Source organism: Malurus melanocephalus, unplaced genomic scaffold, assembly GCF_030028575.1.
Source record: "Malurus melanocephalus ecotype Western Australia unplaced genomic scaffold, MMel_1.1 scaffold_90, whole genome shotgun sequence".
Lineage (NCBI taxonomy): Eukaryota > Metazoa > Chordata > Aves > Passeriformes > Maluridae > Malurus > Malurus melanocephalus.
In genome coordinates this window covers 603,014-628,652 of record NW_026623322.1, presented here as the reverse complement: position 1 = coordinate 628,652, position 25,639 = coordinate 603,014, and the positions used below count along the sequence as shown (strand labels likewise).

At 35.0% G+C, this 25,639-nt stretch overlaps 1 protein-coding gene across 2 annotated transcripts in view; it reads left to right on the top strand.

Moving 5' to 3' along the window:
- Positions 1-25,639, top strand: part of RB1CC1 (RB1 inducible coiled-coil 1) — a 45,843-nt gene that overhangs the window by 5,742 nt on the left and 14,462 nt on the right. For both annotated transcript variants that reach the window (XM_057368317.1, XM_057368316.1), the window contains exons 3-12: positions 5,012-5,214; positions 6,377-6,812; positions 10,724-10,894; positions 12,238-12,422; positions 13,367-13,553; positions 13,635-13,716; positions 14,539-14,600; positions 15,606-15,709; positions 18,015-18,141; positions 21,328-23,243. In XM_057368317.1, the coding sequence (XP_057224300.1) occupies positions 5,012-5,214; positions 6,377-6,812; positions 10,724-10,894; positions 12,238-12,422; positions 13,367-13,553; positions 13,635-13,716; positions 14,539-14,600; positions 15,606-15,709; positions 18,015-18,141; positions 21,328-23,243 (3,473 nt within the window). The remainder of the gene's footprint in view (positions 1-5,011; positions 5,215-6,376; positions 6,813-10,723; positions 10,895-12,237; positions 12,423-13,366; positions 13,554-13,634; positions 13,717-14,538; positions 14,601-15,605; positions 15,710-18,014; positions 18,142-21,327; positions 23,244-25,639) is intronic.

Below are 25,639 nucleotides of genomic sequence, written 5' to 3'. Positions count from 1 at the left end.
CAATGTGAAATAATCAGCTGTCTGCTGAAAGGAGACAAATTGCCATGAMATATCAGTCTCCCTCATGGTGAAGTTAACTCCTCCAATTAAAAGTTTTAGGAGCTGAAATCTTGAAGTGGTTAATCTAGTAGCTTCACTTTACTATGGAGGCGTATGGATTAGAAATAATGGTCTTGATTGCTAATTTTGCTAAACAAGGTAACTATTCCTTGTTGTGAAAGCATTTATCAGCTGTTACAGTGTATGAGTTCATGGAATTTTACTTTCAAGGATCTTTTTTATTGSTCTGAGGTTGATTTTTAGGGTGATTGAAACCTGTAATGAGTCCCTTTTACAGGATTTCAGACACATGGCCATAGAGGACTTTGATGACTTATTTCCTTCTACCACAGGGTTGTAGAGCATGGAAAGAACCCTCCATTTCCTGAGAACTTTTGTTCTTTAGAGGTAAGTCCAAAGACCACTTATGACAAACAGACCTTTGTCAGATTTTGCTCATTCAGATGAGCAGAATTATGACAGTAGAATGCAAAGACAGTCTCGAAATTGATCCTAAACGCTTCACCAGATAATTTCTGCTTTAGATAAAACATACTTTGTTGCTTCTGTTGATTTTTGGTTGAAACCTGGAAAGCAGAATTAATTATAATCAGGAAGAATCACCTAAATTTAAGTTGTGATTTTCAAAGAAAATTATTCAACTAAACGTTCTGTTACAACACCCAACCAAAGATTGAATGCATTCTGGTGGTCCTGTGGATTTCTCAAAAAATTGGGTAGTAAAGATGTCTTTATTTACTATTCAAAGATGTTTTTATTTACTACTCAGCATAACAGCAAGTGCAGCTTAGTCTGGGTCTCGGTACTCTTGTTCTGGTAGTGGTGCTTTTTTTAGGACCTCATTCTATTGGTGAGGTGAAGCAGTTGGTGTTCTAGGTATGCTGCTGTAGCCCAGTAGGATAAATGTAGCCCTACAAGGCAACTGAAATTAACTTTTGTTCTCWGTAAACCGTTGGGTGTCTGCCAATAAGACTTGAGTGCATCTGTGAACAGTCAATGACAAAAGCAAGCCTGTTGTTTGGCAGGCTTCATTTTCTATGCTGAAGCTGGCAACCTTACTGAGAAGTATTAGAACATATGTTGGATTGCAGGCCTTTACTTCCATGCTTGACTTAATTAAGTTTTTAGAGTTTATTMATTTAGCAGAGCGCTGCTTAATTCCTTTTCTGCATAGAGCCATGCAGTTATATGAAATAAATAGGTCTAGATCCTACTAAAGTAGCCTGAGATCTCTCAGAAAAATGTTGTATATGGAGATAGATAAACAGTAGGGAGAACAAGCTAGGTCACCGGAAGCTTTATTTCAGAAGTGATGGAATGATAAGAAATGCACATTTATGTAGCTTTTAATTTTGTAGCTTCGAAGAAAAAAGTTAAAACTTAAGTTGCATATACTCCAAAGGAAGCAAAACAACTTCTCTTCTTTGTTTTCTTGCTGCATGCTTTCACATTTTTAAAGCAGGGTTGAGTAAAACAAAACAAATAAAATACTGGTWTAACAAAGTGCTCTTATTGTATGTACTGGTATCTGCTCAGTGTCGTMTAAGACTGAAACAGTTCTGGCATGTTGACAAAGAGTTACTCTGTGTGCTTTGACCTTCATTAGAACCATCTGTTTGGAACCTCTGGAATTCAGAGTAAGATTATTTACTGTTTGAATGTTATGAGCTTATTTCATGATATGGCTTAAGAAACCACCATCAAAAGCGGTACTGTGTTTTCTGTGCACTAATTGCATTTGGGTTCATCCATGCAGACAGAATTTTTCTGTTTGCCTCCCAGCACCTGGCGTGAATTTCTTTGGCACGTATAAAAATAACTTTGAGAGGATGATAATACGGGATGCTGTTGTAATATTTCACATAGGTGCCCTGAAAACGGGGTGTCACATAGGTGTCTGTGAGTAACTTTAAAAACATGTTACTTGAAAGAAACTTAGCTTAGGAATTTTGATCTCAGAGTTAGCTCAGAAAAAAAAAATCTTTTCTCTCTGGGGAACATAGTATGTCTCAATGCTTATGATTGAGATGATTTGTGAGCAATATTTGATGGCTTTCATAAAGGGATTTTTTATTTTAATGAGCACATCTCCTGTGTTTGCATTGAGAAGCTGCAGCTCATCTGACAATGAAGACCTGGTTGAATAGTTAGATGGGACTGGGATATTTTTATATAATAGATCTTTGGGCATGTATTTGTTTATATGAGTGWATCTGACACTTGTTAGAAGGTCTTTCTGTTACAAGGTTTCTGAAAAATTRCCAAATAATAATTCGTTGCTCTGGAAAATGCTGTTGTTTGCTCTTGCTTTTCTGGGATCCAGACTTTGGGAACAGGATCTTCTGGTTTGGTTAAATTTGAGTAAATTGCCACAGGTTAGACTGTTAGATGCAGTGTCAGTTCTAGTTATCAGTTGTGTAACAACAACAAGCAGTCTCAATTGTGAGGGGTTTTTTTTCCTACTTCTGGCTTTTGTGTTTGAAAGTGTTTTGCTGGGAACCAAGCTAGTTGAAACTAAATATTTTCAGAACTTAGGTTCTGAAAAGTGTATCAGAAATTACGTATAATAAAGCTTCATAGGGCAGCTCTAACTTCTGACTTCTGTTGGGAACACAATAAATAGATTAAGCTGAAAAAGCTATCATTGCCCATGAGTCAAGAGTATGTCTTAGGGTGAAAAGTTTGGTCTTGAAGCCTAGTGCGTATTTTAACACRTTAAACATTTGAGCAGTGCTGTGCTAAGTGAGTTTGTCCAAAGGAAAATAGAATTGACAAAAGCCTCTACTCAGAGCTTTTAAACGTTTTTTTTTTGCTTTGGTCTAAACATTTRAAAAACATTTGAGTTCAGTCTTTGCACTGCCTGATTGATACTCACTTGGCTGAACTTGGTTATGATCAGTTTTGATTTTGTAGGTGGCTTATGTTGTTTTAAACTGTTTCAAACTAATGTGTGTTTTTATGTATGCTATCACTTCTGGAGCTCGTAGTTTGGAGGAAGGTTGGCTATGAGAAGAGAGAATTTTTGTGAGTTGAAAATAAAATGTTTATTTCCAGGACATACATTAGAATGCATCAGAGGCATGCACTTACCTTTTAGCTTCGTATTTTTAGTGTAGTTTCTAGTATACTTTAGGGTAAAACAGCCTGTTCTTTTGGTTCTTAATATGATAACTGAGGGAGCAGTAATTTTGCTTTTTTTATATGCTGTGCAATTTGCCTTTGAATTACTTGTTTACAAAGTGAATTTAAGAAAGTAAAAAATTGTTCAAGTTGTCAATATCACTTTAGTAAGCTTCTGTGCATTTAARTTGTATAGCCAAACTGGGGATAGTCTGGAGAAAATGACTTGCATATTTCAGCAGTATCTRGATACCATTCCAGTTGTGTTTGACTTAGAAAGCAAGAGTTCCTGCAGCATTTAAAATAACCATTCTATTCAAACCAGAAATCTTCATTCTTGCATGCATGGAAAACTGCCAGAGTTCAAAAAACAAGAAGACATATACCATCTTTACTACAAAKTGGTAGGAATTTGTAATAACAACTTCAGATTTTGTTGGAGATRCATATATAAGTATTTTKTRTMTTCATTGTTCATCTGCTGATRGTTTAACTRKCAGTGATTTGAAGGGCAGTAGAATTTTGTCATGCTGCTTGGAACAAGGCTTTAACTTTGAAACAGGGAGGAYGTTCTTAACTTTCAGGTTTTGTTAATATAAATTCTGAAACGTTTGTTTAAAATGCTGTGCCGCTTTATGATTTATCTCAGAAGGTAAGTGTTTGTTGTTGGTCTCCACATTTTTTTGAGTGTGCATATGTGGTGCTAACCATGTATTTAAAGCAGCAAAAGCATTCTGWAATATAAGGATGTGTTAGGTTTTTAACACTGCTTTCTCACTGTATTTTGTATAACTTGTTTTTCCATGCATGGTTTTCTCACATGTATGATAGAGCAGGAAAGTTGTGTTCAGTCCTGGTTTAACAGYGTGTTCAACCTGCAAAAAGTGAAAAGGCGTTTTATTTGCAGGTTAGATAGGTACTAAAACCTAAAGTACAGGTATGCTCAGGAAAATATTTTCCAAAGAGTGTGATACTGGTAAAGTTTTGAGCTGAAGGATTTATTGTATGACTTTGGTATTACTTTCTGATGTTTTAGTTGACCCTTTGAKGGGAACAGCCTTTTCCTTAAGTTGTTAAAGCTAAAATAGTTGCTCTTCCTATTAGTTAAAACTTTGGAATTGATTATAATGGGCATTGCTGTTAGKWACACTTTTAGTAAGATCTGGTAATYGCCATATGTAGGTCTCTGTTTWAACTTTGCCAAGTGGAGTGGTAAATTCTCACCTTCTTATAGCAGTGAAATGCCTCTGTGTCATCCAGTACTTTAACAGAAAATCTTCCACATTGGTTTGCAAATGCCAAGTTTYAGGGTATGTTTTAGAATTTTGTGGACACTCTGTGCTGCTGATYATCATGTTGCATCTGGTTTATTAATCAATGAAAGACTTAAATTATTTGCCCTGCTGTTTCCTCATCCATCTCTTCTTGCATCTGATCCACCTGCACTTTTGCTGACTGATCCTGCAGTTCATTGTCTTGTTCTGAGCTTCTGCTTGGCTCATCAAAAGCGTTCTCCTTATTGGACCTTGATTGCCAATTTTTTCTATCATATTATTAGTAGAATGGTTGTTATTCATGTGTGTATGCCCTGATTATTTTATATTAGCAGCATTTAATTGATTTTATAAGGTGTTTCTGGAACTACAGCTCTCTGGTTTGAAGATATTTATCAGTAAAAAGTATGTATTTTTTATTGTGTAATTAACTTCCTTTATTCTTAAWTTTTAAAACAAGAACTTCAGGTGTACAGCTTTTTAGCTATCTAAATGTCATAATTCAATAAAATTACAACGATAACCTGATTTATATGTTGATTTTTTTTTTTTTTCAGGAAATGTATGAGGTTGCCAAGAAGCTTTGCTCCTTTTGTGAAGGTCTTGTACATGACGAACATCTTCAGCATCAAGGCTGGGCTGCCATAATGGCCAACTTGGAAGATTGTACATACTCTTACCAAAAGCTGCTTTTCAAATTTGAAAATGTGTATTCAAGCTATTTGCAGTCCATAGATGATATCAAATTGAAACTTACACAGTAGGTTTACTATTAAATTCATTCTTAATCTCCAAATTTACTCTGTTTTAAATTTTGTTTTTGAAGTGTTTTATGTCTGGTGCTTATTCAGATTCACCAACCATTTGTTTGATTATGTGTCATGGAGAACATTCTTTTTGTTCTATGCTWGTTACCTTTTTTAACTGACATTTTTCTTTGTATTTATCAGCACAAAGAARCCTGTATTGAATTATGTGGAAGATAAGCTTATTAATGAACAGCTGCTTAAGAKCTGGAGTCGTTTCAAATATGCACTACAAAAAGCTAGATAATAAATTTAGACATTAACATTTCTAAATAACTGTTTACACTTTTGGAATAATTAGTTTTTAGTAGCTTGAACTGATATTAAAAATTACAATCTGTGTTGAAAGTATGGAGTTATAAAGCAAACTTAGAGTGAATTTGTATATCTTCGAGTGGGATGAGTGGCATGTATGTAGAAGTACATGCATACATGTGGTGTGTGTGTCACACATGCATGTGGTGTGTGTGTCACACATGCATATGGTGGGTGTGTGTGTCTGTACATGTCTCCTTCAAACTCTGGGTGTTACTTCAAAGAAAATCTTTCACATCTTTGTAGACCTTATATTACATTATTTCTATGAGTGCTTTTCTTAACAGAATATAAGTGGATATTGGATACTTAAAAAAATAAATCATGAATATGTTTTGTGTTTTAAAAAAAAGTTGAGTGTCACAGCTTTTACCAAATAGATAGAAACTATTCAAACTCTGCAAAAAATAGTCTGARAGAGGACACTCAAAGCTTTGAGATAATAAGCATTGATATCCATGCATATAGGAAACATAAGTCCCACTTGGGCTTCTAAAAAACGTAAATGGGTGTGTCTCAATTTATCAAACTGTCATTTTTTTCATTGCAATTTAGCCATAAGCTTAAGAAGATGTCATATTCAGTAGTGAAAGAGAGCAAAAACTCTGACTTCTTTAGCTGTCCTGTGATGTTGATACTCAGGACAGTAGTTTTAAAGGGTAGTTGCAAAATAATTTTGAAATCTGCTTCAATTCTAAAATGAATAGTAGTTTATATTGTAGGTTATTTTTATCTAAGATTTCATGTCACTTTAGCTTCTAGATGCTAATTTTTTTTTCTTTTCACTTTTTTAAAAAAAAGCTTGGGCTCTGCTGTTTCTATCATGGCCAAGATACCACTGCTGGAGTGCCTAACAAGACACAGTTACAGAGAGTGTTTAGGAAGACTGGATTCTTCAACTGAACATGGAGGAGCAGAAAGTGAAGAAAATGAGGATGGGAAATCTGCTGAATTGGTGCTTTATCCTGGTATATCTAAAGTGAACAGTAAATCAATGTTAGCATCGTTTTGCAAGTCAGTTGAACATTCAACTTTGGAAGGAACAGATCCTGAAAATATAAYAGATGATAAGGAAAGTGGTCAAACTGCTCCTGTCCAGGACAATGAAATGTCRGTAGAATTGAAAGATGATGATCAGCCTTCCTTCAATGTGTCTTTGTTAGACTGGATAAATGTTCAAGATAGACCTAATGATGTTGAATCCCTGGTCAGAAAATGTTTTGATTCTATGAGCAGGGTAAGTTAATAATTTTTAAAAATCAAATTGCATTGCATTGAATGCTGCTGTTTATTTTCCCAGATGCAGAGGCTTTTGAGGTTACTCAACTCTTGTTGGTAAYGTCTTGTTTCTCAGATAACTTTCTGAATGAAGGCCAGAGTGGAGACTGGGGAGGGATGAGGATGGGAAAAGTGTTTTATGAGTTTACGGTTAAGAATTTGATCTTCAGGGAGATGTATAATTTTACAATGAGTGCTTGTTATCTTGCTTATTTCTCAAATAGCTGTTCCTTTTGGAAAGCAAAAAGTTTTTTAGGGTATAAGCAAAGTGAGACTACTTCTGTTATTTCTTTGCCTTATTCACAGAAATTGCATGTATAATAAAAGTGAAGATTTTCTTGGACCAACGTTCATGTTCTTCAGGTTGAAAATAGTTTAGCTTTTATTAAAATATASAACAAATTAATATGATTAATTGGAATGAATTTATATACTATGTCTCTGCATTCTTTAGCATAACAGATGTGCTCAGAAGAGCCAGTTGGTCAGGGTAGTGTCAGTTTGTATTTCTGCTGCTGGAAGAAAACAACTTTACTTTCCAAATTATTATTTTAATTAGTGAGCATTATAATATTTTAGAGTTCTTTTGCTTATAGTTTTCCTTCTCTCTTAGTTTTCATTGTGCTGATATTTTTTCCATTGTCTAGCCTTGTTTGCATATATGTAATGTACTATTACAGCATAACATCCCATGAACAAACTCTATTTTCTCTGTAGGTTGAAGACTGAGTCAGTGATTTCTAAAACCCATCTTGTAGGGAACATTATGGTGTGGTCAGTCTGTACATTGATTTTTCCAATTCTGTCTTGAAAGTAATTGGAGAGTTTGGCTTAATATGAAGGGCTATTTAAGATTTTGAACTGTCTAAATTTCAGTATTGCAGCAAAAGCTAAGGCAAAGATTGGATGTGACTTTTTTTTTTCTTCAGCAAAAATAATAATTGATTTTGTACGTAAAAGATTTCCTATTTGCTGAAGTCTGAGACAGTCCTYTGTCCTGTTAGTTCAGTAGCGCTATAAGGTACTTTCTTCTATTTTAAAACGAGTAACAGAACCCACTAGTTTGGTTGTGAGACACTTTCTCCATAATATTAGCAGAGCACAAATGTAGTATCTTTTAAAAATCACTATTTGAAGAGATGGACATTAAACAGTTGCTTCCAAATAAATTATAGTGATCCAGAAGACACAAAAATGCAATGAAYGCTTTGGTTAAATACATACTCTACCTTTTTTGATCAGTTTGTAGTATTATTGGACATATATCATGTTTTAGAAGCGCTGTTTTGTCTTTTCCTTCCTTGTCKTATCTAAGATTAGGCAGAAATCCTTTATTTCGAATGCTGTAATTGTGTTGTAAGTTCAGTCAATTTTTATAGGGAAAAAAATGTGATTGAATTGAACCTGCAAAAAAAGAAGTTTATTTTTGTAGTCTTGGCATAAGCAGAATTGGCAGGTAGGGAAAGTGCTTCAGTCAGAGTATTCTGACCACCTCTAGAACAGTTGTGATTGATCAGTCCTGATCCATTTTGGTTCACAAAAAAACTCCCCAAGCTTCAAAGTAATGAGTCCCCGATTCTTTGGAAGAACATTCATTTACTCTGTTTTGATAGCCACACAAAGGATTGAATGCTTGCTTACCATTGATTTAGAATTGGTTGAAAACAGAAGTGGCCTGCAGCTGAAAAGAAAATCCTAAATAAATATTTTCTCACATAATTGTGTTTTTAATATTCATTTGATAAGACACTTTAATATAACAAATAATAATATAATAAAATGGCATTAGCTTTTAAAAATTGTTTTGCCAGCATTCTCTCCATGTCCTTTCCTTCTTGGAAATGTGAACCATACAAATACTTTGTGATTGCAGTTTTTACTTGAAAACTGAATTCAGGTAAGATTTTCCTGGTAGCTTAAAGCACCAGAGTTAAGGGCTTAGTATACATTTAGTGCTGGTAGTCTTGACGTAACTGGTGTTGCAAAGGTGCTGCTAAGTTTCTGATGGTTCTGGCCTCTAGATGTTTCTACAGCATGACACTTCTAGTTACAGAAACCTAGGCTGCAGTAAAAGCAGTGGGTAAGTAGGAGCTAACTACATGTTTTTCTAAATGCTGTGTGGCCACTTAAATAAGAGGCTAGAAAAGGAAGTTATTTCTAAAAGAAAGCAGTATTATCTACCAGTGGAAGTAAAGCTGAATCCTACAGATACAATTAGGTTAAAGATGGGAGGAAAAGAGTGGATGGAGGAAATTGGCTATTTCTCTCATTCCATTCTAACCTTTCTTTGTAAAAAAGAATGATAAAACATCATTAATTTAAGAAGGTAAAAAGAGAAAAAAATGCACTATATTGTTCTKTAGTATTTTGTTTGTTAAGAAACTTCTGGATGCTGTAGTGGACTAATTCAGGATGTCACTGGGAATAATCCTGAACAGGATGGCAGTGAAGATGATCCTGTGAAAATCARTCTGGTTAAATACTTTTGTTACTGGTTCTTGAAGATGTGCAAGTGACTTGAGAAAAGACCGGGATGTATAAGACATCATGTACTAGAAATTAACCTTTGTTTTCAGAGAATTTAGATGTATTTTGTCACATTAACAACAGTACTAATTGTTTATTCTAAAGAGTTCTGAGCTAATTATTAGTTTTTGGTACTTTCTCATGAAGGAGTTGGTTGGTTGGTTGGTTGGTTGGTTGTTTGTTTTGTTTGAAGTAAATGGAAGATATGTTCTTTATAGTTATTCCTTAATTTGTAATGTTTCTCCTCTCCAGATTCCTCTGTTTATACCCCAGAAAGTTGTTTCCAGAATGAAGAAATGCTGTGTGTGAAAACTTACATGTAGTTAAAGAGTAGATTGAGGGGAAAATCCACTTCTACTTATGTTACTATTGCATCAAATAATTGCTTCCTTTTTTGTGTGCTCTGTAAGTGGCATAAATCCTGCATGTTGATGGAGGAAGCCAGYGCTGTAACAGCCAGTGTAACCTCACAAATAGCATCCTTTTCACTAGATTCYCGGATAAGAGATGTCGTACCATAACCATTTTGGATAAATTTGGGCAAATTTGCTCATCTTCTGCTAACACCTAATGATTTTCACTGTGTTTCTAACTAACCTATTGCAGGTTTACACCAAACTAAAGGTATTGCAATTACCTGTGTTGTTTCTAGAACTCTTATTTTAATTTACTCATAGTGAAGCTTGAAGAGTCGCCCTTAATATCTGTGCACAGTAGTAGATTTAACGTTTCAAATACTTTTTTTCTAAGTAATGGTTTGTGAAGGAATATTATGAAGTAATTTTTAAAATGTATTTCTGTTTGTAAAAAAAAAAAAAAAAAAAAAAAAAAAACCCTAGCTAAAATTGTGACTGTTTTTCCATGGGGTCTTTTCCAGTTGCTTAGAAATGAACCGCTTGTCTAAGGAGTCAATTAAAACATTCATTTAGTGGGAAAAGTTTGATAGTTTTTGCAGCTTTTTCTCACTACCCTCCCTTCTGCACTTTCAACTGTGTCRCATTCATGATTGGTTTTGATTGTAGCTGTATGGACTCTGTTCCAGGGCAGACTGTCTATTAGTTATAAAGTACCTCTTACCCCTGCACCCTGCCTTGTCCTATCAACCAATCCTCTTATAAGGATTCTGATTTTGTGATGGTCTCATTGGAATATTTCAGAGAAAATCATGCTGTGATACAGACTCTGCAGACTCATTTACTTAGAATTCTGAAACAGATAATGGATGTAGTCACACATTAGATTTAAAAAAAAAAAAAGAAAAATATTGGGAAAAACCCTAATTTAGCTAAGTTAAATTGCCTTTCAGTGTGTCAACTACTAATAAACCTTTTTTTTTTTTTTTAGCTCGATCCAAGGATCATCCAACCTTTTCTTGCAGAATGTCGCCAAACTATCGCCAAACTAGATAATCAGAACATGAAGGCTATTAAAGGTCTTGAGGATAGACTCTATGCATTGGACCAGATGATAGCAAGCTGCAGCAGACTGGTGAATGAACAAAAAGAACTTGCTCAGGTAATACACWATTGTGTGTGCAACATTGGAAGATGGTAGATTTTTGATATGTGTATGTTGTTAAAGTTACAATGAAACAATTGCATGTCTTTATGCAAGATAATTTTCAACATTTCACACTGCGGTTGATCAATAAGATGCTATTTCATAATAATTTGACATTTAAWTATTGGCAGTTTTTACATCTTATTGTCATGTTTTCACGTGATTTACRGCTAGAACAGAATTTAGTTGGRGATACAGAATAAGATTTAAGTACATTAATTTTAATTTGGAAGGCAAATATTGAGTCCTTAGTAGTTTATCACTCAGTGATACAGGATCAGGGAATAGATTAATAGTTGATYATCAGTATTTTAGTAAAGAGAGAGAATAATATGCCTTCACTGGACAGTGTCATTTCAAGTGACAAGAAATTGGATTAAAGACTATTTTTAAATACAAAATGTATAGCTCCTATTTTCAAAAAACACTCCACTACCATAAGAAAGCTATTTTATTTAGTACAGTTTCTGTAAAGAGCTTCAGTTAACTTGATAATTGGATTGTCCTTTAATGCCTTGTTTCCAACTGAAAGTAAATAAAAGTCTATTTGGAAATGCAYGATGATGTTCAGATTTTCACCATCATCTTGGGGCTGGGGCTGTGAAGAGAGGCATGAGTTTCTTACTTCTGCATCCACATTGTTATGAGTAGGAATAAATCAACAATCTTACTTCCCTATCTTGTGGGGGGTGGGGGGTTGGTTCAGATTACAGGCCCCTTCTGAGGAGGGCAGTGCTGGGCTGAGAGTTGTGCAGGACCCAGGTTCCCTGTTGTCTCTTTGGTCTGGTATGTAAAGGTGGATGCTAGCAGTACTTCTGGCAGCATTGTTTAAAAGTGGAGCCTGTCTTCAGATAAATTCAGTGAGTAAGATTAGAAGGAAGTTTGTGTTAAATCTCAGCCTTGTGGTGTTTATATTGTAGGCCAGYGCTAAATCCACATGAATTTAGCGTGATGGCTAAGCTAGTCTTATCAATCCCTATGCTTGGTTGCCCTATATTGCGAGTGGTGGTTTTAGCTATTTTTTCTTTCCTCACTTGGATGAAGAGCCTACCTCAAGTTTACCACTCCCACTTTAAAGTGAGAAGCCTAACAGTCAGCTGGAAAGAGTCCTTGTCACTTTGTTTAAATGCTACTGTAAATTTAGAATTTGTACCTTTTCARGACTTGGCAGAGACTTGTTACAGTAGCAATAGTTACAGTAAGTTTGTTAAAATTCTTGCATTCTTAGAGAAGTTGTATCACTTTCATGCTTTTCGATTGTCACAAAGCTTGTGTAACAAATGTCTCTCTTCCTCTAGGGATTTTTAGCTAATCAGAAGAGAGCTGAGAACTTGAAAGATCCTTCTGTGCTGCCCGATTTGTGTTTGAGTCATGCAAATCAGCTGATGATTATGTTAACTAATCACAGAAAACTGTTAGATATTAAACAGAAATGTACCACTGCCAAACAGGAGCTTGCAAATAACCTGCAAGTCAGACTGAAGTAAGTTAAAACTTTTCAACTTTATATCACTTCCACTTGCAGCAAGGGTGTTCAAGAATTGTGTGTCTTAAGGAAATCGTTACAGTGAAGAAGTCAAGAGTGCATATCTTGTAGTGTCTGTTAGTATATAATCCCAATTGTTCTCTGTTAGTACATATTCCTAATTCCYTAATGTTGACTTATGTATTTGGTGTTTCACTTTTGCTTCACTTAACGCCAAAAAAACCAAATTTTACATTTTTTTTATTACTTGTGGGATATATCTCCACCTTATGTCTTCTCTGGCAGCGAAGTTACTGTGACGTTTGTCCTCAACCACACCAGTTGATTTTCAGTAGTTATCCTGTGGTTTAATTGTATTGGTGTCAATGGTTGAAATTGTCTATTGATCATATGATTAARGGAATCAAAGACATGGTTATAAGATGTGAGAATTTGTGTGTTACAGGAGCTTTTGCTTGTAGTGCATGAGTACATTGTGTGAACTTCCCAAACAGTRTTGTGTACTTATTTCACTGGCAGCATTCCAGCCCTTAATACCTATTGCTAATGCTTTTCAGTAAGTATTTTTAAGATCTATAAAGAAAAAGTAGTMATTTTTTTGCTCACGTTGTATCAGTTTTTTTTTAATTCTACTGGAGAAAGCTGCATTATTATTATTCCGGAGGTAATTTATGTGAGAACATTTGACAGAAAAAAAGTCTTAAATGATGGTATATGTTCATTTCTTGAGCACTGATGTGGCTATTTTATTGTGAGAAATTAATAGGAAACTACAGGGTGATTACTAAATTCTGAATAGTTTGGTACTTTCAGTTAGCATGTTGTTGTCCCATGTGAAATGGTRTCATTGTTCATTTCATCCAGACATGTTGCTAATCTAATTTAAATGAAAAAAAAAATTACTAAGTTGTGATGTTCTAAAGTGTAACCTATTTTTGTAGGTGGTGTTGTTTTGTAATGCTTCATGCTGACCAAGATGGAGAGAAGCTACAAGCACTGCTTCGTCTTGTAACAGAGCTCCTGGAAAGGGTCAAAGTTGTAGAGGCTCTCAGCACTGTTCCTCAGATGTACTGTTTAGCTGTCGTTGAGGTTGTGAGGAGAAAAATGTTCATAAAACACTACAGGGAGGTAAGTAAATAAAACTTTGAGACCAAACCCTTGTGTCAGTGTGTAAATTACCAACTAACTATGTATTTTTCCCTTTCACAGTGGGCAGGTGCTTTAATAAAAGATGGGAAACATCTATATGAAGCTGAAAAGGCAAAAAGGGAATCTTTCGGTAAACTATTTAGTAAGTACTTTCTCTTCTGTGAAATCAGAATTGTGTTGGTATATCTCTTGTCTTTGTAGTTAAAATATTTTCTTTATATTGTAAATTCAATACCTGAAATTTTTGTATGCAAATAGGCAGTGCATGCTGGTCCTATTACAGACAAAATATTTTTCTATTAATCAAATCCATTTTTTYATATTGATTACTCATAACTTGCACTTTGTTTTGGATAATGTTTGTAAAAGATAAGATTTCTCATTATCACATCTGAATGCAGTTTGTGCTTAATCATGCCTTGTTAGCTTTATTGTTCTTTTAAATAACACTTCTACAACCATTAATGAATATTTGGCTACTGCTATGACTTCCTGTGTACTACTCCAGAAAAACCCAAGAACTAAGACCCATGTCTAAAGACCTTCAGCAGAAGTATTTTTAAAAAAATTATTAAAAATACAGGTTCTGCTAAAAGAATTCTAATTACTTTTTTTGTGAAGTCTGCAACTTATGTTCTGAATGGACAGCTAAAATTAGAAAATTGAGCGAAAGTTTATCACATTTTTTTGGAAAGGAAATTAGCAAGATTACAATGAAAATTCGGACAATAGGTTGAGGCTTTTGCCTGTGTGAACACTATGTAAAAAGAAGGGAGTTCTGCTTGAATGATGGTTTTTGCCTGATGTTCTGTGGTCATTTGCAATTTTATGTAGTCAACAATATCAGTAGTAATGCTTTCAAATGTAGTTCAACTTTTAAACTGCAGTAACTTTTATTGATTTCTCTTGAGTAATTGTTGCATTTTTCCTTTAAGTAAGTTGTTTGTTTGGGTTTTTTCTTCAGGGAAGTCTTTTCTAAGGAATCGTTTGTTTAGAGGACTTGACTCCTGGCCTCCATCCTTTTGTGTATGTACTCATACCCTTGGGTTAATTCTATATAGTTTCGTAAATTAAAAACCTGGGCTTAATTCATTGAAGCTATATGCCTTTCACTTTGCTGTCACACAAATGAAAAAGCTGGGAGCTAGCATGCTTTGCCATTTCAAGTGACCTGTATTAACACTGGTTTGTAGCTTGCCATGCTATGGGAAAGGAAATGTCTACTCTCCTTTTTAGCAGTCCTTTTTCAGTCTGTGATATTGAAAAATAATTGCTCTTAATGGTCTGAAAAAAGCCAGGAGGAATAATTTGATCATCTAATTGTCTTATGAATGATAGAGTAATAAAATTAATTGGATGGTAAAAGCAAGTAAAAAATTTCCATGTTTTCTGTTAATCATTGGATGAGTGGAAAGCCATTTTTGTTTCTTAATTGGCTGATAACATGCGGGCACTGTAATTAAGCACTGCCTGTTAGCTTTGATGTCATACAGCTTGGTTAATTGAAGTAAGCTAACTCCCTGATTCTAATGTTGCCATCTCACTTCCCCTTTTTAACCTTCTCAGCTTCTCTTTTTCAGCTTTTTGTATTTAAAGAATACATGGAAAATAATAATGCTACTCATTTCAATGTTTCAAATACTGAACTCTATTAATATTTGTATTTGTAGCAGCGCAATGAGTAAAGCTTCAGTGCCATCTTATCCCTTAACTTCTGAACACATCCATAATGTTTAGGAAGCTTGGTAATAGGGAGGAAATTGGTCTAAATGCTCATTGTAGGTCCCTTCCAATTGAAGCACTCTATTGTACTGCTGCCCAAGAGCTATGGAGACTTAGTCATTACAAATATAAGGGGTTTATTTAGGGGGACGGGACCAGACATGGTTTCTTAAAAATGAAAAATCTTTTGAGAAAGAAATCACTTTACCACTAACTTTTTTGTGTTATTTATTAAGCTCTTTTTAAGCCTTCTTTCGTAATCTTGATGCTTGTGTTTACAAGTGTGTAAATTAAATGTCTTCTTTACAGACACGAAAACCTCGCAGATTTGACAGTGAGCTTCCAGATATCTCATTGAGTGACTTGCAGTTTTTGCAGTCTTTCTGTCCTTCAGAAGTACAGCCATTACTCAGGTAAAAGACCTTTTGTACTTCATGTGTTATAGCAATAACTTCCCCAGGGGTCCCAATCCCCATCAGTTTTTCACCCCCTTAAGTCATTTTCTATAAAGAATAGATAAGGCTATCCTTTATTGAGGTGCAGAAGATTTTGGGTGTCCCTTTGAGCTGCCTCAGAACTAAAAAGCAAAAAAAAAAGTGGTCATCAGTTTTAAACTAAAATAAACTCATAACTGTGTTACCTCAGAGCAGAATGAGATTTGATTATTTTTTCTTTTGCTCTTTGTTGTGTGGTATTCTGGTGGAAATAAAGTAAATGTCTTTACCTCAGCATGAGATCACAGAGATTTGCTATATTCAATTACTGCTTCTTCTCTGATTTTATTAAACTGATTTTACTAAAAGGTGTATTCTCTAAGTGCCTCTGCATCTATGGAAATCCATCATTTTGAGTAGAAGCTCTATTTCTGTGTTTCTTACTTCCCARCAATGAGGCAGACATGCATATGTAGACAGGAAAGCTACTGGTTTGTCTCACAAGCAATTTACAGAATTAGTTCCTTCTCAAAAGCTTGGGGATACCTTTGTGAAAAAGGTGAATGTTAATGTGAGCGTCCAAACTCTTACATTTTAAGCATAAAGCAGTGAAGGTGGAGAAATGCCACCCAAGATAATGGGCCAGAAATGGGCTGTAGCAAGTTCTGTAACGTTTTGTCTAGATCTGTCAGTGCGACCACATTCAGATATTGCATGTATCATCATCCTTCTCCTAAAAGAGAAAGAGATTTGCAGTTAGAGATTCAYTGAGATTTCTCCTTTTTTTAGTTGTTTTTTATAACCCCAAGGCCACAGTCCCACAAATCTGGGATTGCGTTTACAAAGGTAAATACAAGAGTAGGATGCCTCGCTGCCATCTGTCAGGTTCACCAACAGTGCCAGCCGAATACCTGTTACTGGTGCATAAGGCAGCAGCTGAATTCACTGCTTTTTTTTGGCCTATATTTTGTACTGGCATTCTGTTTGATTCAGAATGCCTGACCATCTTTATGGTGTTGTTGGTGGACTTAACCAGAAGTATAGTGAGCTTAGTCATCTTGACAGTGGATTTACCCTAGCTCTCGTTATAGCTGATATACCCTGTTAATTTCTCTCATTCTGCTCTTAGGCTTGCTTTTCRTTGATTCTGCAAGGTTAAAAAGTGCAGGCTTGTAGGATCTTATTGCTAATGTTTGCCTGATGTTTTGATTTGTGAGAATTTCAAAACCTTCCTGGGAAGTTTATAATGAGTTCAGGAAGAATTTTGCCTTGCTATTGYCAGAAAACCAGTCGTTAACTGGGACATTTTAGTTGGTCTGAGGTGTAGTGACAAAGCTTTCCACTTGATGGCAATAGAGTTGGAATTATGTCTTGTTCCTCCTGGTTTCTGGGCTCTGGAAGTATAGATGATAGTGATGAACTGGCAACTTGAGTGGGCAGAGCTGTCGCATACCTTGGGCAGATGCTGATCTTCAGAAGAAACTGCGACCGGTATTCTCTTTGGTCTTTTAATTTAACTTGTAAAGAGCCTGAAATAAGCAAAACTGAGAGCCAGTGTAAAGTCCTCTTCTATCACCATTGAACCTCTGAGCTGCGTAATTAAAAGGTTTTAAYTTACTTACAATGCTTCAGTCTTCTGAAATTATATGTTTGGGCAATTATAGAAATCTTAATTCTACAAAAATACACTAAATGCCACTTGCCCTATATATTGAATAGAAAATGTGGAATACATTGAAGTGGAATCTGCTTTTACTATATTGTTAGTCTAAATGAACTCTTGCTTCATATTTTCAGCTTATCTTGCAACACTTGAAATRTGATCACRATGCATTAATCAGTCACTTAATTTMGGTTACCTACCATGAAAATAAAATAGTAGAGAATCAATTGCTACTTCAAAGGAAGAGCTGGATTGGAGAGAATCCAACTGGAGACAAGAATAATTTGCAAACATAAGTGCTTCAATTAGAGATCTAATCAGTTCTGTTACTGTCGTTGTAACTGTAGGTACTGGTAAATGTTTCCCTTGGCAGGAAAGACTGACATTACTTGCCTGTCATTATGTTTATTTTTTAAAAGCTCCCAAGTTTCTGATTTTAAGCACAAATATCAGGTGGTGTTAGACATTTTTTCCATGTAAAATAGATGAAGTGAAGAAAGCACAAACCTTATACAAGATGGAAGCTTAGTGTTGTTGAAATGTACACATAATGATTTCATTGATTGGAATATTAAACTAACATTGTGGGAAAAAAAAAAGTAATCATGTACTATTTTTAAGGGTTCCCATACTTTGTGACTTTGAACCTCTTCACCAGCATGTACGTGCTCTACATAACCTGGTCAAGGCAGCACAGAGTTTGGATGAAATGTCACAAACCATTACAGACCTGCTGAATGAACAAAAGGTATTTTTGCTTTTCTTTATCAATAAAAAAGAGATTATTTTATTTTATCAAGCACTTTATTTTTTTATCTTTGTTTTTTCCTGCTGTAAAGATTAACTGCCTAAGTTTCCTTTCTACTCATAAGCTAGTGAATATTTAACAAGTGTTTGTACTCCTCAGAAGTTGTAGAAATAGAATTGAGCTGTTAATATTTTTGTTTTCTATAGTTTTCAAATCTTCTGTCTGTGCATTCTTCCTTCATTGCATTAGCTTGTGTTTAGTGAAGTTATTATTTCTATAGATTTCTGCATTGCTTCTTAGGTCATTTTGGCACAAGTAGTTAAGGAGATTTTAGGGCTTTGGCTGGCTGGTGTGYGGTCCTTTTCTTTGAGTATAGAAGGAACAGATGGTAAGAAGATCTCTTCCTAGTTTCACTCTGCCTGTCAAACAGATTCCTTCCCTGAGAAACTGTGTTTCTGCCAATCACTTTTGCTTCTGTGCATTCAGCCTCTAACTTTTATAACACACCAAATAGCTTCCTTTTAGCTTCTGACTGCAGCCCCTCTCAGGGAAACTCTGGGTGAATTTAGCAATGCTTAAGAATTTTTGTGAAGTTGGCTGCTTCAAATTCAGTTTCTTTTGCTGTAGAAAATCAGTAGTTTTTTGGGGGGACTGTGTTMTTGTGAATTGTTGTATGCACTTTGCTGACTGCATGCATCTTGTATAACAYCTAAGGCAATGCACATGTTTAATTTTGAATAGCAATTTCCTGCTTAAAACAGGGGACATGAAGTTTTTGATCTTTTTATTTCTCTGGGACTTGGACAGGAGATTTATTTCAAGTCTTTTATTTATGTAAATGGTGAAATCTGGGCTGCTTTTTGTTCTGTAATATAGAAAAGCTGTGTCACTTAAATAATTTCCCAGCTATTTTCTCTTTCATGAAGATTTTTTTTCAAATAAACAGCCATTTAGAATAAAAATATTAATGCCTGAACACTGTARTAGCTATTGTAATGGCTGTAAGTGAAATTCTGTGAAATCTTTGCATTTTCTGAACATGCCYTTACAACAGACCTTGATCTAAAATCAAAATATAGGTTCACTCCGAATATGGAGCATCCTGAAATTTATCTTGTAGGGAGCCAGGATAGTGACAGGTGTTCTGATGTATTAATTTTTCACTAAGGCTCATAATGTCAGAAGAGTGTGAAATTTAAATTTTAATTCAAAATATGCATAATAACAGTAGAAAAATCCACAGGAAATATACCTGACTCTCTGAAGTCTTCATAGTTTCCCCTTCTTTGTTCAGACTTGCTTATCTGAGAAATTTTTCTTAGTATCTGGCTGTACAGAAAAAKATGTTTGCCAAATCAGGAAAATATTCTTCCCATTCTTTTCTTTTTCTGTGCTTTGACCAGTTTGGATTCTTCACTCACACAGAAATGTCAGGTGCTTAGACAGATTTGGATAATTGTCTCTTTTCTTATAGTAAATTGCATTGCAATCAGAGCTAGGCCATTCATGATGTCATCTTGAAAATACCCATCTCTGTGTGTCATTTCAGTGATTCATTTGAACTCTTTATAGAATTGAAGCAAACAAATTTGTCAGAGATTTTTTTTCTTCTCAGAGACTGTGTTCTTGTTACTACTTGATGAAAGACACARGGTCTTTTCTCTGTGTTGCTTTGTTCTGCAGATAATATAGAAGTCTTTTTAAAATTATATTACTTTTGCCTGGATGGAATTACTGAAATAATTTTTATAATGTTCTTTTTATATCCTTGCTATTGCTGGGAATTAATATGTAATAATTAGATAATGATTTCATAATTGTCCTGAAGATGCCTACATCTTCATGCAGGCACGTGTTCTGGTGGTGAGCTGAGATACCCCCAGCTTGGTGCAGAGTTGGCAATAGCTGTGCAGGTGTTGAGAGTGTTGCCCATAGAACAGATCATTGTTCTCTACCAAGGGGACACACTTGACCCCGGCCTCCCTTTCCATACGAGTGGCAGCAGAAGCCTGCTTCTTCAATTGAGCTATCCAGGAATAGTTTSCCTGGATTGGTGGTAGTGTAGCAATTGAATTCTGTCTGGTTGAAGTGTGAGTTTATCCTACTGCATCAGCCGCAAAAACTGGTCTTCTAACAGTTGCTTTAGGCAGGAAAGAAAGGTTGTGACTGCAGAGAAGGGAGCAAAGAGTAAGTCAGAGGAGATCCAATATCTTACTGGGGGTGTTAAGAGCATTTGTTTTTAAGTGTCTCCACAATTTTTATTTCAGCTTAAGTTCATGGAACATTAGTAATAGTATGCTTCTCCATCTCATTTCTTATTTTGGTATTAATCAGAGTAGTTAAAGAACATTGTTGAGGTTATTTGTTTAATATGTTACTACTTTGAAATCTGTTTTCATTCTTAAAACTTTCTGCTTATTCTTTGTAATATAATAGCCTCATATCAAAGATGTTGCYGTGCCTTCTTATTTTCATAAAACAAAGTTTAAGCAGATCAGCARTTGGGTTAAAGATGTCCAGGAGAAACCCAAGTCCTACCTTAGCTAAGATGATGAAGGTGTTTTCTCCATGGTTAGGAGGTAATTAACATATGCAATTCTTTGATATTGAAAGTTTTTCTTTTAAGAGAAGCTGGCTTTTCAAATCAGATAATAAAGCTACCATTTCTTCTAGCTGAGTTTGAAATTGAAACACTGCTTGTAATCTTACTAAGAATTGTCMGATTCCCTGACTATGTTTTTTGTAGTAACATAATTAGAACAAGACATATAATCCTGCAACACCTGAGAAACTGGAAATTAATTCTGCTTTTCTCTCAATTTTTTTCTYGTTTGCTCTTGACTCTTCTTCCTTTGTCATTACAGAAGTTAGTGTATGACATGTGCGTACATTGCTTCCTGTAGATTGTAAACAGATTAGATGGCAGGCACAGGCTTCTCAGGGAAATAGCAACAGTAAATGAAGTCTTCATATAGTTTCARCCATTTGAAATGTGAGGTTTAACTCTTCACTAAGCAGTAATCTGGTTCTTACTAGACACCCAGCTCACAGCAGCCACTGCGGAGGCATATAATGTGTTACAGCCCCAGGTCATGAGGAAACAGAGTTCATTATTATATTAAYTTTTAATACTAACAGTTTTGCTTACCACTCTTAAGAGTTTAYTTCTTGTTTTATAATTTCTAGGCCTCCAATAGTCAAGCATCGCCACAATCTGCTACCACACCAAGGATAGAAAGTACTRCAGGAACTGCAATTGCTACCTCTTCAAGAACTCCTCCATCGCTCAGTCTTCAGGGTCCCCTGTGTCCTCCTGTGTGTCCCCCAGCTCCATTAGAAGAATTGTCTCCAGACAGCATTGATGCTCATACGTTCGATTTTGAAACTATTGCCCATCCAAACTTGGAGCAAGCTCTTAAGCAAGGATCGTTAGACTTGGATTCATTAGCAGAAAGTCCAGAATCTGACTTTATGTCAGCAGTAAATGAATTTGTAATAGAAGAAAATCCAGTGTCTCCTAATGTAATAAGTGACCCACAAAGCCCAGAAATGATGGTGGAATCTCTTTATTCTTCAGTTATCAATGCAATAGACAGTAGACGTATGCAAGATACAAGTTCTTGTGTAAAGGATGTTTCAGTAGAAAATGCTTCTCTCAGTGTTTGTGTGGAGAAGTGTAGGGTTATTGCTCAAGACTCAAAGGTACATTTAAGRGGTATAAAAGAAGATCTTTGCCACTTTAGAACACTTGTACAAAGAGAACAGTGTGACTTTTCTAATTCTTTAAAATGTACTTCCTTAGAAATAGTAAATACAATTGAGAAGGTAAAACTTTCACTTGAAAAAACACTAAATGATAARCATCAAAATGAATTACAGTCTTTGAAAAGCGAATATGAAACTAAAATTAATAAATTATTGGAGGATGGTGAAGAAAATAAAAAGAAGATCAAAAAGTTGAAAGGTGACCTGTTAGGCCTCGAGGAAGTTCTTCAAAATAAGAATGATGAATTTGCAATAGTGAAAAATGAGAAAGAAGCTGTAGTTTGCCTTCAGAATGAAAAAGACCAGAAATTACTTGAATTGGAATGCCAAATGGAGACACAAAATACTGAAATTAAAGAACTGAGGCAGTCACGTGAAATAGTRCTTGAAGACTTGAAAAAACTTCATGTTGAAAACAATGAGAAACTACAACTCCTGAGGGCAGAACTTGAGAGTTTGGAGCAAAGCCATTTAAAAGAACTGGAAAGCAACCTACAAGCCAGGCATTTACAGGAATTTGAGAAGGTTCTAGCTGAACATAAGGACTGTTTGGATAAATTAAAAAAAGAGAACCAGCATAGACTTGAACAAATGCAGGAATCTCATGAAGTAGTTATGCAAGAGAAACARCAGCAAGTAGAAGAGTTACAGCTCAAGGTTTCAGATCTATCTGATTTGAGGTGCAAATTAGAAGTTGAACTTGCCCTGAAAGAGGCAGAAACTGATGAAATGAAGCTTCTTTTAGARGAAAGCAGAAACCAGCAACAAGAGACCTTAAGATCTCAGATTGATAAGGAAACTGAAAGCTTAAAAAAGGAGATAGATAAATTAAACACTAAAATACAAATTAGCAGTGATGAATATCAAGTGGGCTTATCAGAACTAAGGACTCTGATGACCATTGAGAAAGATCAGTGTATTTCTGAGCTAGTAAATAGATATGAAGAAGAATCAAATTTGCTTAGAACTGAATTAAATAAAGTAACTCTTCTTCATCAAAAAACTGCTGAGACAGAAAAAAGACTTTCAGAGCAAATAGCAGAACTGCAGAGTAAGTTAGAGTTGGAAGTGAGTGCCCTAGAGAAGGAAAAAACGGAAAAATTGTCWCTCTGTGAGCAGCAGGAAAAATATGAAGCTATTATCCATAAGCTAAAGGAAGAGAAAGAACTGTTAGTATCTAACCAAGAACAAGATAGGCAGTTGCTCATTCAGAAGCTCAATTGTGAAAAAGAGGATGCAGTACAAACTGCTTGTAAAGAGTTTGAATTACAGAGGGAAGCTGCTGAAAAAGGGCTTTTGGAAAAAATACAACAACTTGAGATGCAAGTAAATCGGAGGTACTGTRAGAATTAAGTTACTGTGTTTTCCTAGTATTTTAAAATAATCAATATGATATATTCATGATACACTATGCAGTAAGTAAAATTTCTGTATTTGTAATAGTGTTTACCTGTGTTGGTTTCTATATTCACATTTCAATTTACTTCCAATTTATAGATTGTGGTGTTCCCCTGTCCGTAGTTAATCTCAAAGGTTGTAAAATATGTTATGCAACCTTATTTTGAGACAGCAGTGAGGGTTTTGTATATCAGTCTTTTAATGTTACATTCAAGGAGTGTTTCCACAATAGCAAATTTCTTGAAATTCCTATTTGGATGGCCTCAGCCCCTCTCGTCTTTCCCATCCTTGCTCTGCTGTTTGCACTGTGAGAGCATGCAGTGACTGGCTTTTTGGTTAGCCTGGTAATTTTGATGGCTAACCAGGTTGGCGATAGTGGTAGCATGAAAACTTTTATGGGAATTTATACATGATTAACTGAGAACTGTTCCATRGTCCCATGGAGTTCCATTGACTTTTGCTGTCCCACTTACATTTTTCAGTCCTCAGTTTGAGCTTCATAATGAAATACAAGAGTGCCATTCTAAGGAACATCCTAAAATAATTGGTTTTTGTTGATAATTTATGCAGAGATTTTCCATTTAAAAATACATTTTTCCCTTGCCAAGAATGCATAGAATCATTCTTTCTGACTTCTCATATCTTACCTGCTTATGGGTTTGTAACACCTGCTAGGAGCCTGGATTACATTGTTATAGAATGAAAATAGTAGAATTTTTCAATGTGACTAATGCTTAGCAAATTTTTTTTTTAAATGATAGCATTTATCATTTATTTTCTTTTAGTGTGAATCAATACAGCAGCTAGATCTTGGTTGTAAAATATCTTAATAGAGRAATTTTKTTCCCAGATATTGGGCTATACCAAGTATATGAAATGGGRAAAGTTTAATAAAATGRRCAGAATGTGCATAAAAGCCAGAAGAATACTGCAGAAAATGAGTTAACGGACTTCAGTTAGTTTTTAACTTTTGAATATCAATGTAATGTTAAAAAAAATAATAGGAGATGTGAGGTCATGCAGAGTCCACCTCTACAATGCAAGGGAAATGGGAATATCTGCTTCACTGGAATTGTCAGCTACCTCASGATTTTCACATGCCAGCAAATCTATCATTGTGTGATGTGTTAGTGCCTATGTTTGCATGTCAGTGTAATAAAAAAACGCATTAATATTGTTTCTTTGAATTAAGATTGGGATATAATGAAATTTAAGAACAGCCCTTCTTAACTAAAGAAAATTTTCTCCTAATGAAATATGGTGAAATGAAAAGAAAAAATACAAATTCTATGTTCTTTTCATTTTCTGTGTATTAATGAATTGTAGAAATYTGAAGAACTTCACTCAACAGCAAAAAGATGTAGCTGTGTCATTCAGACTTTTTAAAAATCCGCCTACACGTAATTGGAACTTTGAGCATAGCTGTGTGTGTTCTTATCCAAACTGGGTAAAAAAGATAATAATGTACTTTAAAGAATTATTATCTGCTTCAATCTAAAGAAGTGCTGTTAATTTGTTATAAATTCTGTTAAGTAATTTAATTTCTAGTGTGACATTGAAAAATATTTTGCCTTCTAAGGCTCCCTTTTATGCCTTTATWCTGCTATTAGTTTTTTTTAATCCAGAATCAAGATATACTATGTTTTATCTCCAAAGGGCAGAAGCGTTTAGTACATCTGTCCTAATATTTCAAAATCATTCTTTAGTTGTTTGATTTTTGAATTCCTGAAACCCCAAGCTGTGACAGTAACTCAAACTGATTTGTTATCTTCATTCATTGTTTAGAGGTTAACTTGTAGTGGTAAAAACTGGCTTTTATTTGGCACGTGACCATATGTTTGCCAGATAAACGTTGTTTTCTGCAAAAGTAACTTTACATTAGCCATTGAGAAGGTACAGAGAGGCATTTTAAAATTTGGCCTGAGTATTGCACTGGTATCAAGAATTTAGTTTTTGAACTTTCATGAAAACTGACAAAAATACTTGTAGGTGGCAAATGTTTGCTATCCGTGCATTAACACAGTATGGAAATCAACATGGTTTGGTGTGTCTGAAAACCAAGTCATTTTGATTGGGAATGATAATAAAACTGCAAAGCATTTGTAATTCTATTTACTCGTTCTACACTGTGTAACAGTAGCCAACTGAAAACCACAATTTCTTTAATGTTTTATTCTTAAGCAGTTTGAAACTGTTTGCTTTTGCTGGTTAGTTAAAAGATGTATAATATTGAAAGAATGTTAAAAGTCGGATAGGAATCCTAACTGCTTTGAAAATGAAGCTACTGCTTTGCTGTCTTCTAGTCTTGGTATTGTCCAGCCACTTCTGACAGACC